The 12,772-nt window shown below is 41.8% G+C and overlaps 1 protein-coding gene across 1 annotated transcript in view; it reads left to right on the forward strand.

Annotated features, from left to right (window-relative positions):
- The window catches only part of EIF2A (eukaryotic translation initiation factor 2A), a 60,800-nt gene extending 55,839 nt beyond the window's left edge, over positions 1-4,961 (forward strand). Inside the window, exons 13-14 of the mRNA XM_075861493.1 lie at positions 1,133-1,198; positions 4,738-4,961. Of these exons, the coding sequence (XP_075717608.1) occupies positions 1,133-1,198; positions 4,738-4,803 (132 nt within the window). The 3' untranslated portion in view covers positions 4,804-4,961. The remainder of the gene's footprint in view (positions 1-1,132; positions 1,199-4,737) is intronic.
- Positions 4,962-12,772: the final 7,811 nt, after the last annotated feature.

A 12,772-nucleotide genomic window follows, 5' to 3' on the forward strand; every position in this document is an offset into this window, starting at 1 on the left:
TCGGCACCAGAGGCTACAGTTGATTCTGCAGCAGCATCGGCGTTTGCAGGTAAGTCGATGTAGCTACTTACCTGCAAACGCTGATGATGCTGCAGAATCAACTGTAGCCTCTGGTGCCGATGTGGACGACACGATGCAGGGCCTGGGGCAGGAAGTGAGTGATGTCACAGCGTGATCTCTCGAGAACACGGCTGTGTCTGTGCAATGCCAGAAGCTGGGCGTTCTGAAGAGAAGTGGATGATACTTCTCGTCAGAAAGCCCAGCTAGTAAAAGTATTAAAAACGCCCCGATGTACGCACATAATACACACCCAGTTGTACTTTTGCAAGCCTCATTTGCATAAATACAAAAATGGTCATAACTTGGCCAAAAATGCTCGTTTTTAAAAATAAAAACGTTACTGTAATCTACATTGCAGCGCCTATCTGCTGCAATAGCAGATAGGGGTTGAAAAATCCGGTGACAGAGCCTCTTTAAGCTCTGTTATCCCTATGGAAGTACTTCCAATTCTAGCAGTTCAGTTTTGTCATCGATAATCATGTGTATCTAAAATCGACATCATTGTACTCCTAGTAACTCGCTTATCTGTTATCTTATTATATTGACCTGTTTGAGGTTAACATCGTTTGGTGACGGGTCCCGTGCACTATTAATCGAAATGGCACAAAAACATATTTTGCTGTCTTGGATTATGTTAGCTAGCGAAGATTATCCTTGAACTCCTAGTTCGCTGTCTTTTTATGAGAAAAGTTCTCTCCACACTTAACCCCTCTCCTCTCAGCAATGATCGATGGCTGCTGTGTAAGCATGCAGATACGCAGCAGCCGTCAGACGCTGTTGGGTTAGCGCTCCTCTCCTGTCTTCAGCAGGGCAGCATAGTATGATGGAGGAGCCGCTTTAAATGGCGATATTTTGTTTCAGTAATAGATGTAAAGAATAATTTATCAATCCCATCTCATAAGTCTGAATATATTGTGCCAGGATTTTCAGTATCGTTTATGGCCGCCAACCTAAATATACAGTGTAAATCTCAGTCTTGTCTTTCCGTTGCATAACCAGTCATGTGTTTTCACTTTGTGCCTTTCTTGCACTGTTTTGGCCATCGTTTATTAACATAGATATTGTTTCATAGAAACTGAAAGCTATTGAACAACTTAAAGAATTGCAAGCATCTGGCAAGTCCTTGGAAAAGAACCAGGTAATTCTGTCTTATCAGGGCATATGTCTGTGACATTCCTCCATTGGAACACAATGCGGCTGCCATGAATTCCTGTGGTAGGCACTGTTAGTTAGATCTGTATTTTGTTATCAATTATATACAATTTGGCCAATGTATATATTTTACATGCTTAGACATGAGAACGCAAAAAGAGTAACAGTGGTTGTGTTGCCACAAAGCTTCAGATTTTGCATAATTGGAGCTCTATAGGCTGTTTGAATGCTCTTCCCATGTACAGATGGCTATTCTCTGGTGCTGCCACAGTAATTCTTAGAGTGCTATAGATGGATATTATATAAATGAGGAAGAAAGATATCGGCTCTAATAAAAATGGCCATACACTTTAGATTGCTCGTTCAGCCAACCACTATTTCCCCCAACGCCCCATAATTCTGCATGCTTTGCTCATCCGAGCGTGCATATTCATTTCAATGGGTAGAGGGGAAAATGCCACTACCAGTTACCTCTCTGGAACAAAGAAATAGCCATGTTGAAATTCTCCCACCGACATCTGTGTTGGGGGAGAGGCAGGAGACCCACCAAATACACATTAGATCGTCCACTCCAGCTGACATTGGTGGGTTCGGATAACTTTTATATAATGTGTATGGGAACTTTGATATGGGATGGGGCATGTGAGAATAGTTTGTTTAAAATCAGACTGATTAACCCCTTAAAAGCCGCGTTCAATGGCGATCTTGGCTTCTTAGGGGTTAAACCACCATCAACGGCCCGCTATATGATTACGGGCATCGATTGTTGCTATGGCGTCCGGCTATGCCATCTACGGAAGCCTAGTGGGTCCTGACAAAGTCCCACAGGACCCACTATGCTTGCGGTCAGTGAGTAGCTGAGAGCTCTAATACACTGCACTACGTTCCCCAAACTGGCAAGAAGGGAAAAAGTCAAAAGAGGTGCAAAGTCTGCTATAAGAGAGGGATAAGGAAGGACACAATATATCAATGCAACACCTGTCCCGAAAGACCAGGGCTCTGTATGAAAGTGTTTTAAAATTTATCATACATCCCTTGATTTTTAATCTACCCCAGTTTTACTTACCCTGATGCACTCCACACAGCTTATCCCCCTCATCTTTCCCTTCTGAGCCCTGCTGTGTGCCCAGGCAGCTGATAACCGCCACATTGAAGGTATTGCCATACCCGTGAGAACCCACATTACAGTTTATGGGGTGTATGTCTCCGATCAAAATTCTCACAACACCTCCTCTAGATGAACGCCTTAAGGGGTGTCGTTTTTAAAACAGGCTACTGGTACCTCAGGGGCTTCTGCATACATGACTCCGCACCAGAAAATCCCCAGTAGGCCAAATGGTGGTCCTTTCCTTCTGAGCCCTCCCTTGGGCCCAAACGGCAGTTTATCACCACAAATGGGGTATTGCCGCACTCAGGACAAATTGGGCAGCAAGATGGGGTATTTTATTTCTTGTGAAAATAAGAAATTTTGAGCCAAAATGACATCTTATTGGAAAAAAAATTTAATTCACAGCCCAATTCAAATAAGTTCTGTGAAAAAACTATGGGCTCTAAATGGTCACAACACCCATAAATTAATTCATTGAGGGGAGTAGTTTCCAAAATGGGGTCACTTCTGGTGGGTTTCCATTGCTTTGATACCTCTGGGGCTCTGCAAATGTGACATGGCACCCGAAAACCAATCCAGCAAAATCTCCACTCCAAAGAACACACAGCGCTCCTTCCCTTCTGAGGCCTTCCATGGGCCCAAACGGCAGTTTATCGCCACAAATGGGGTATTGCTGCACTCAGGAGAAATTGGGTAACAAAATGGGCTTTTTTGTTCCCTGTGAAAATAAGACATTTTGATGAAAAATGACATATTATTGGAAAAAAATTCATTTTTTTTTAATTTAACAGCCCAATTCAAATACGTGCTGTGTAAAAACTGTGGGGTCAAACTTTTGGGGGGTTCCTACTGTTTTGGCACCACGCCGCCTCTTCAAACCTGGCATGCTGCCTAAAATATATTCTAATAAAAAAAGAGGCCCCAAAATGCACTAGGTGTTTGTTTGCTTCTGGGGCTTGTGTTTTAGTCCACGAGCGCACTAGAGACTAATGTAGGACATTTCTAAAAACTGCAGAATCTGGACAATACATATTTAGTAGTGTTTCTCTGGTAAAACCGTCTGTGAAAAAAATTAAATAAAATTGAAATTCAGCAAGAAAAATGAAATTTGCAAATTTCACCTCCACTTTGCTTTAATTCCTCTGAAATGCCTAAAGGGTTAAAAAAAACTTTCTAAATGCTGTTTTGAATACTTTGAGGGGTCTAGTTTTTAAAGTGGGTTGTTTTATTAGGGTTTCTAATACATAGGCCCCTCAAAGCCACTTCGGAACTGAACAGGTACCTTAAAAAAAGGCTTTTGAAACTTTCTTAAAAATATGAGAAATTGCTGTTTATGTTCTAAGCCTTGTAACGTCCAAGAAAAATAAAAGAATGTTCAAAAAGCGATGGCAATCTAAAGTAGACCTGTGGAAAATGTGAACTAGTAACTATTTTGGGTGGTATAGCCATCTGTTTTTTACAAGCAGATGCATTTAAATTCAGAAAAATGCTATTTTTTCTAAATTTTCTCTACATTTTTCACAAATAAATACTGAATATATCGACCAAATTTTACCACTAACATAAAGTCCAATGTCTCACGAGAAAACAATCTCAGAATTGCTTGGGTAGGTTTAAGCATTCCTACGTTATTACCACATAAAGTGAAATATGCCCGATTTAAAAAATGGGCTCTGAGCCTTAAGGCCCAAACAAGGCTGCGTCCTTAAGGGGTTAAAAAGAAAAAAAAGTATAAAGGAAAGACTGATTTTATTGTTTTTTGAATTCACTCCATTGTTTGGCTCAAAAAGCTGCCTCAAGAACTGCGTGTGATTCTAGCCTTAGGCCCATTTCACACTGTTTTTTGACGTGGAAACCACGTCGGAATCAGCGCCACAAAACTGCCAAAATCGCCTCCATTTCAATGGGAGGCAGAGGATTTTTTTTTTTACTGCTGTGGCTTTTAGCCCCACACGCTAAAAAAAAAGCGGCATAGTCTTTCAATGGGCGTTAGAGAGCATTTTTTGCCCGCAGCACTCAATGGCCACGGGCGAAAAATGCAGCGTTAATCGCGACAAGAAATTGCAGTCCACTCAACATTCCTGAAGGAATTTTGAGCCAGATGTTTCTGCCTGTAAAGAAACTGTGTGAACAGGGCCTAATGTGTACAGGGCCTTATAAAAGTTCCATCTCACCGTGCAATAACAACTGATCCCGCGGACTCCCAATAGCTAAACTTTTCACAAGAATTCATGGTACACAGACTTCACTTTGCCTTAGGAGAATTTGCTATATTTGAACAGTATTTCAATATTCTCCTCTCAACCTTATGGTTTTCTTAGGTGTAAACATTCTCTTATTTGATTTATTTCATGTAGGTAGTTAAACTGTCAGTTTTTAGATGTGTGTTGTTTTTAACTGTATTCTCTCTTCCACAGTTTGATAAAATCCAGAAGGAGGACGCTCTTCTGAAGGAACTGGAAGATTTAGAGCTTGGAGTGTAAATAAACATGGAACAATATCCTCTACAGTTGGATAACAGAGAATTATGATTGACGTACTAAAACAAACCTGTTTTGTACATGAAAGTAAAGAATTAATGGACATTGTTAAACATTTATTTTATGTTGGATTTACAATACAGAAATGCCAAACACACGCACTCAGAGTTATGTTTTTTTTATCGTCCTTAAAAGAAGACTACCAGAATGTCCTTTGCTCCAATTACCTTTTTCTGTCTCGTTGTCTAGGGGCTTGGAGCTTGTGAATAATAGATGTGGGGAAAATGGAAGAACTCTTTTCCTCACACTAACATCTGTAATATGCCGTAAATCTGGATATCCCATAAATGTCTGTGATGGAAATATCTCTTTAAACATCAAAATTCCCACGGACCCCACTAGAGGGAGCCAACGGCAATCACTGTAAAGTCTTAGCAGCTGATGGTAAAACTGTCCGTTTTGGATCGAGCATGCTGACAAGATGATAGTAGGTCATCCTTTTCTGAGAAGCTGATTCAACAGTGACAACCAATATGGCTGCACTTCCTGCTGTCTGTTTTGCAAAAAAATGTCTCCTGGAACTGACTAGAAAAATTTCAATATCTCTAAGTAAAACAAGCAGAATTACCAAACTTTGCTAATTGCTCTAACTACTGATCTGGCTATTTTTATATTTTTGGTGAAAATCCTCACTAACAAACTGTTAACCTGTGTCATTTGGACAAAATCAGGACATTTTTACTTTTTCATTATAACCTATATATATATCCCGAGCATATATCTAGAGCACAAGACAAAATAATTATATTCACAAAACTAATATTGTCTAATGAACTAATCAATAATAACTCAAAAAATAATGTAAAAATAAACTTTATTAGTCCCCTTTCTGAGGACAAAATTACCCCCCAACAATTATTAGACAAACATAGTACAAAAACAGTTAAAAAAAACATAACTAAAAACGGTCTCAGGTGAATACAAGTCGAACCATTACAAAAGTTAATGCCAAAGTCGCTACTGTAATAGCACATCAAGAGGCAGGAATTACCTAGGATTCTCCTACTAGTTGTACCATAGTTCCAAACAATCAAGTGAAAAAGTGAATAATGCTGATAAGACTAATTAGTTACCTGTGGTGGACATGATGGGAGATGAGATGTATGCACCCGAGGAAACACCTCGACGTGCGTTTCGCAACCTTCGTCAGGAGATGGTAGATGCTAGCCCCAAACAGAGGTTTAAATACTGAGCCCAATAAAGCGGCTTTGATCGGCGCATAGCGCCTACCGAGCACATCCGGCCCTTCGATGCAGACACAAATGCCCACATTCAATGACCGATGACAACTTCCGGTACGGCACTCAGATGGACCCGTGAGGCGCATGCGCACAGACCGCAGGTAAAGTATATATTGAAACAAAAGGATTCACCCATTCAAAAATACCTATTTATTAAACAAATATAATAGAACATCGCCATCATGTCCACCACTGTAAACACAATGAGAATTCAGCAGTCATACGACTATACCATTATAAATAATAGTCGAATCATGTTAATACAATGCGACATTTACTATGACCAAAAAGCGTATATGCATATATCACATTGTCCACCATCAATCAAATAGTGTATATAAATCTAATAAGCAGAGAAATATCATAAATGCATAACAAAACATTTTTTTGTTTATATATATATATTTATTTATTATATACAACTGGGACCATGAGAGGGAGAACACCGTCCACGCTCAGCACGAGCGGTGTATATCCCCCACAAAGACCCAGAAGCCATCACCCATAAAGTTAGCTAAAAAGGTTTATACATGCCACACATGTGAAATAAAGACTCAAAAAGATCCTCAGTAAAGCAGATAGATATAAAGGATGTATACCAATATAAATAGAAATATAAGGTTACTCACTTGTTAACTATGCTGCAGCACACTTATGTGGTTACATAGGGAGAAGGAAGAGCATGTAGTGAAAGGGACTACGAGAGGAAGAGCATCGCCGACATGCAACGCTGGCGGTGCAAAGCCCCAACCTGAACCCCGTCACAAAAATAAGTTTATTTAGAATTTATTAGAATGAAAATACCCAATAGACCAAGTGTTGATATTAATATATGTGTATAATTGAAAGAGCGTCCGAGCAAAAAAACGGAGTGGGTTAGCCGACATAGTGGATCACCATGAACCAACACGTTGATGCAAATCGGTTCAATCTGCCCGCTTAAAAAATGGACACACACATCTAAAGTGATATTATAATAATTGGAAGAATAATAATGATAAAAATGAGTGAAAAAAATAATAAAGATAAAAATTAAAAAATAAAATAAACCGTGAAAAACGGTGTAATGAAGTTCTAAGTGTAGCATCCAGTTGTGTGTGCCAGCGGAGGACTGTGGGGCAAAAATCGCCCACAAGTCCAACCACGGAGACAGACGACTCGAGGCCCACAAAAAGTGAAAAAGGCTATTAATATAATATATTAATAAATAAAAAGGTGTATGTGGTAATTATACCCACGTGATATGTGTACAAAGACATGATACTAATCAACAATACCCCATATCAATTAATTCATATCCTGCAATCTTAGTGTCTTAATGTAATACATGATCCTCCATAGCCTATGCAGTTTAAGAAGAGCAAAATATATATAGTTATGCATCTATAGGGTTTAATAAATACACCATTTAACAATAATGTAGACACATGGGATATAGGTAAGAAGTGTGCCCTGTGGGCACGTTCCACCCGTTTGAGACCTGATGAGCCCAGGGCCTGTGGTAAATCACACTCACAGCTTTCTAAGAGCCTTAACCGGTATGAACTCCGGCAGACCGACCAGTCTCGGGTTGTTCCGGCGGGACCAATTTTCAAGGTCTTCAATGCGGTCATAAAGCTGTTTAACGGTCTGATGCAGATCACTTGTTTGGGACACCACCGCAATCAACTTGTCCTCGGCATTAGAGATCCTCTGTTCAGCTTCGTTTAAGCGGCCTTCATGCTGGGTAATGCTCTCTTGTAGGCGGTTTAAGGTGGATTGCACTGTCGACACCAGAGTGCTGGACAGATACGGAGCAATAAGGTCGGCCACTGCTTTGGCCAATAATTTGTAATCCAGAGTTTCTTGCAAGGTAGGATGTTGCGTGGGAGGAGGCTGAGACGGCAAGTCAGCGCTGTCCCGTCTCTCTTCCAACGGCGCCATCTTGGGCGGCTGTTCCTCCATAGCGTCGTTCCCCATATCTTCCAAATCAGGTTTTTTTACTGCTCCTCAGCAAATAACACTCCATATAGGTACCGCCAGTCGTTCAGATGTCAGGTCTTCTCCACCCCAGTGTTTTCTGAGGAGATATTTGTAAGCGCAGACCGCTTTGTAAGGTCTGGAGGAGCGGGAGCGATGTCACACGCCAGCGCCGGAACCCCCTTATTTTATTTTTAATCAGCAGCCTCTTTTCTCAGTGATTGATAGAGACAAGTGGCTGCCGATTAGTGTAATATTTCTGTTATGTTTTATGCCCGCCCGGCAGTTTCTAGGCAACGGCTCCATCACACACGGACGGCACACGGATGCCTTCTGTGTGCCTTCAGTTTTTTTGACGGCCCCATTGACTTGGTCACGGAATCCCGGACCAAAGTAGGACATGCTCTACTTTGGATCGGAACGGAGCAACGAACCGTCAAGAAAACTGAAGTGTGCATGGCCCCATTGAAATGAATGGGTTCAGGGTGCTATCAGTGACAAAAACGGATAGCACCCTGAAGGAAAAAACGGAAGTGGGCATGGGGCCTTATGGTGACAGTCAGTGGGTGAAAATGTCCTCTGTGACAGACAGACAAATCTTTTTTCCATCCATCAGAAATCTATTAGATATTCCTCTCTAGTAATACCTGTTTGGGTATGTTTACACACAAACTCAAAAACATCTGAAAATACGGAACTATTTTCAAGGGAAAATAGCTCCTGATTATCAGATGTTTTTTAAGCAATGCGCGATTTTCGCTGCGTTTTTTACGGACGTTTTTGGAGCGGTTTTCTATAGAGTCTATGAAAAACGGCTCCAAAAACGGCCCAGAACACTTTTTTCCATTTAAATCCATGGGCAGATGTTTGGAGGCGTTCTGCTTCCGATTTTACGGCCCAAAAATGGCCAAAAATAGGCCATGTGAACATACCCTTACAGCCATAGTGATTACGATGATCATTAGAGAAACGGTCCGCAGATTTTAGGCTAAAGATCGGGTATGGACCGCGTAAAATGTGCAAACTTTATTGACGTTTATGTGTGTGAGTGCTTGGTGCGACTTATTTTACGCTGTGATCCAGACGCTGATAAAAGTCCGGGTGGTGGCGTTCATAAACCAGCTGATTAAGCTTAGATCAGTTAAACAAAAACATGACATGCAGAGCAAGCAAGTATGCTTTCTAATTCATGTGGAGAGGGGGGGGGGGGGGTGTGATGTCATAAACAAAAGTTCATGTTACCCTTCCCCCTGGGGTCATCTACAGCCATACTGGGCCAGGAGGTGTATCACAAATCCCCTACACAGGCTGAAGTGAGGGCTGCAAATATATGCAGTTCCCACGTTAACTTGCTCAGGCTAGAAAACGGCTAGAGTCGCAGGGCGGGGGAAGAGATTCTATGTGGCAGATCAGAGTGTGGAGAGAAAGGAAAGCATACACGTGTTCAAGGAGGGCAGATCACACAGGCTGAACTTTATCAGAGTGTACATGGGGAGGAAAGCTGAGCAGAGAGGCAATCACTTAGGGTATGTGCACACGATAACGACAATTACGGCTGAAATTACGGAGCTGTTTTCAGTAGAAAACAGCTCCTGCATTTCAGACGTAATTGCTCGTACTCGCGTTTTGCGAGGCGTCAATTACGGACGTAATTTGGAGCTGTTCTTCATTGAAGTCAATGAAAAACGGCTCAAATTAAGTCCCAAGAAGTGTCCTGCACTTCTTTGACGACGCTGTTATTTTACGCTCCGTCTTTTGACAGCGACGCGCAAAATTACAGGTCGTCGGCATAGTACGTCGGCAAACCCATTGAAATGAATGGGCAGATGTTTGCCGACGTATTTGAGCCGTATTTTCAGGCGTAATTCGAGGCGTAAAACGCCTCGTTTACGCCTGAAAATAGGTCGTGTGAACCCAGCCTTAGGCTTTATCAGTGTAGACAGAAATCAGTACATGAATAAAACGGTGCGGATACATGAGAACTAGTGAAGGCAGCAGCATCCTGGACACACACACAACTCACATCCAGTTTATATTACTGGGAGGAACATGACCACCGGAGAAATTTCTGAAACTAGGAGGAGGTAACAAACAATGTCAGGGGGTCTGAAAAATGAAGGAATGAAGATTGCAGCCTGAAACTTAGTGCAACTTTTTTTCAATTCCAGGTAACCATTATAGTAAAATGAACAGTTTTACATCATTCTAATATACTTTGTGTTTCAATTCCTCACTATGTTGAAGATCTCTACTTGCTGTCAATTAATGGAAATATTATTGGGTACATCCAGAGGCTTAAAGGCTTTGACATTAAAAAAAATATTTTTACATACAGTGAAGGAAATAAGTATTTGATCCCTTGCTGATTTTGTAAGTTTGCCCACTGTCAAAGACATGAACAGTCTAGAATTTTTAGGCTAGGTTAATTTTACCAGTGAGAGACAGATTATATTAAAAAAAAAAACAGAAAATCACATTGTCACAATTATATATATTTATTTGCATTGTGCACAGAGAAATAAGTATTTGATCCCCTACCAACCATTAAGAGTTCAGCCTCCTCTAGACCAGTTACACGCTCCAAATCAACTTGGGGCCTGCATTAAAGACAGCTGTCTTACATGGTCACCTGTATAAAAGACTCCTGTCCACAGACTCAATTAATCAGTCTGACTCTAACCTCTACAACATGGGCAAAACCAAAGAGCTTTCTAAGGATGTCAGGGACAAGATCATAGACCTGCACAAGGCTGGAATGGGCTACAAAACCATAAGTAAGACGCTGGGTGAGAAGGAGACAACTGTTGGTGCAATAGTGAGAAAATGGAAGACATACAAAATGAATGTCAATCGACATCGATCTGGGGCTCCATGCAAAATCTCACCTCGTGGGGTATCCTTGATCCTGAGGAAGGTGAGAGCTCAGCCGAAAACTACACGGGAGGAACTTGTTAATGATCTCAAGGCAGCTGGGACCACAGTCACCAAGAAAACCATTGGTAACACATTACGCCGTAATGGATTAAAATCCTGCAGTGCCCGCAAGGTCCCCATTCTCAAGAAGGCACATGTACAGGTCCGTCTGAAGTTTGCAAATGAACATCTGGATGATTCTGAGAGTGATTGGGAGAAGGGGCTGTGGTCAGATGAGACTAAAATTGAGCTCTTTGGCATTAACTCAACTCGCCGTGTTTGGAGGAAGAGAAATGCTGCCTATGACCCAAAGAACACCGTCCCCACTGTCAAGCATGGAGGTGGAAACATGTTTTGGGGGTGTTTCTCTGCTAAGGGCACAGGACTACTTCACAGCATCAATGGGAGAATGGATGGAGCCATGTACCGTCAAATTCTGAGTGACAACCTCCTTCTCTCCACCAGGACATTAAAAATGGCTCGTGGCTGGGTCTTCCAGCACGACAATGACCCGAAACATACAGCCAAGGCAACAAAGGAGTGGCTCAAAAAGAAGCACATTAAGGTCATGGAGTGGCCTAGCCTGTCTCCAGACCTTAATCCCATCGAAAACTTATGGAGGGAGCTGAAGATCCGAGTTGCCAAGCGACAGCCTCGAAATCTTAATGATTTACAGATGATCTGCAAAGAGGAGTGGGCCAAAATTCCATCTAACATGTGTGCAAACCTCATCATGAACTACAAAAACCGTCTGACTGCTGTGCTTGCCAACAAGGGTTTTGCCACCAAGTATTAAGTCTTGTTTGCCAAAGGGATCAAATACTTATTTCTCTGTGCACAATGCAAATAAATATATATAATTTTGACTATGTGATTTTCTGTTTTGTTTTTTTATATATAATCTATCTCTCACTGGTAAAATTAACCTAGCCTAAAAATTCTAGACTGTTCATGTCTTTGACAGTGGGCAAACTTACAAAATCAGCAAGGGATCAAATACTTATTTCCTTCACTGTATATATATATATATATATATATATATATATATATATATATGATACGTATATCTTGATGTCCCAGGAGCCAGGTCTGTAGATTCACAGACCTGGTCATAGGTATCTACTCAAAAGAAGACAATGACAATTAGTCATTGCCCTGATTTGATTAGCAGAGAGTGAGATGGGAGATGCTGCATTTGATCTCCTGTCTCCTTACTCTGCAGGGGGCCAGAGAAGTAATTGGGGCTGTATCTTGTGATATACCCATGTACCACAGGACATCCCGACTGATTAACTTACCTCCCTTCCCCCTCGAGATTCTGGAGAGGAAGCAGGAAGTTCCACCTGCCCTTCCATCCCCCTCACTAGGTAATGAGATTCCATGAGGGAGCCATAAGCCCATGCCTTCCTCCCCTTGCACATGCATGAGCATGTGATCTCACACAGATGTGCACAGGAGGGTTTAAAAGGACAAACTGTCCCACACTTCAGTCTCTCTTCCCTCCTGAGAGACGACACCAACCTTGGACCAGATGAACTGCTAAGTATCCTGGTGTAGCAGCAGCTACACGCAACTTCTCCCCCCCTAACACAACACTTCCCTGTTCAACCCTTTCCCACCTGCCTGACCTGCATATACGCTGGTACCTGTTTAATCCCTGGTACCTGTTTTACGCTTTCCCACCATTTACCTGCTATCCCCTGTAATGTATTCTAACTGTCATTGTGACGTGACAGTCACACTGATAGGAAGCATCGGAGGACCGGCCAGAGGCTGCTCCTCCGAGGCTTCCGTACATG

The sequence above is a fragment of the Rhinoderma darwinii genome, chromosome 4 (genome assembly GCF_050947455.1).
Source record: "Rhinoderma darwinii isolate aRhiDar2 chromosome 4, aRhiDar2.hap1, whole genome shotgun sequence".
NCBI classification, from domain to species: Eukaryota; Metazoa; Chordata; class Amphibia; order Anura; family Rhinodermatidae; genus Rhinoderma; species Rhinoderma darwinii.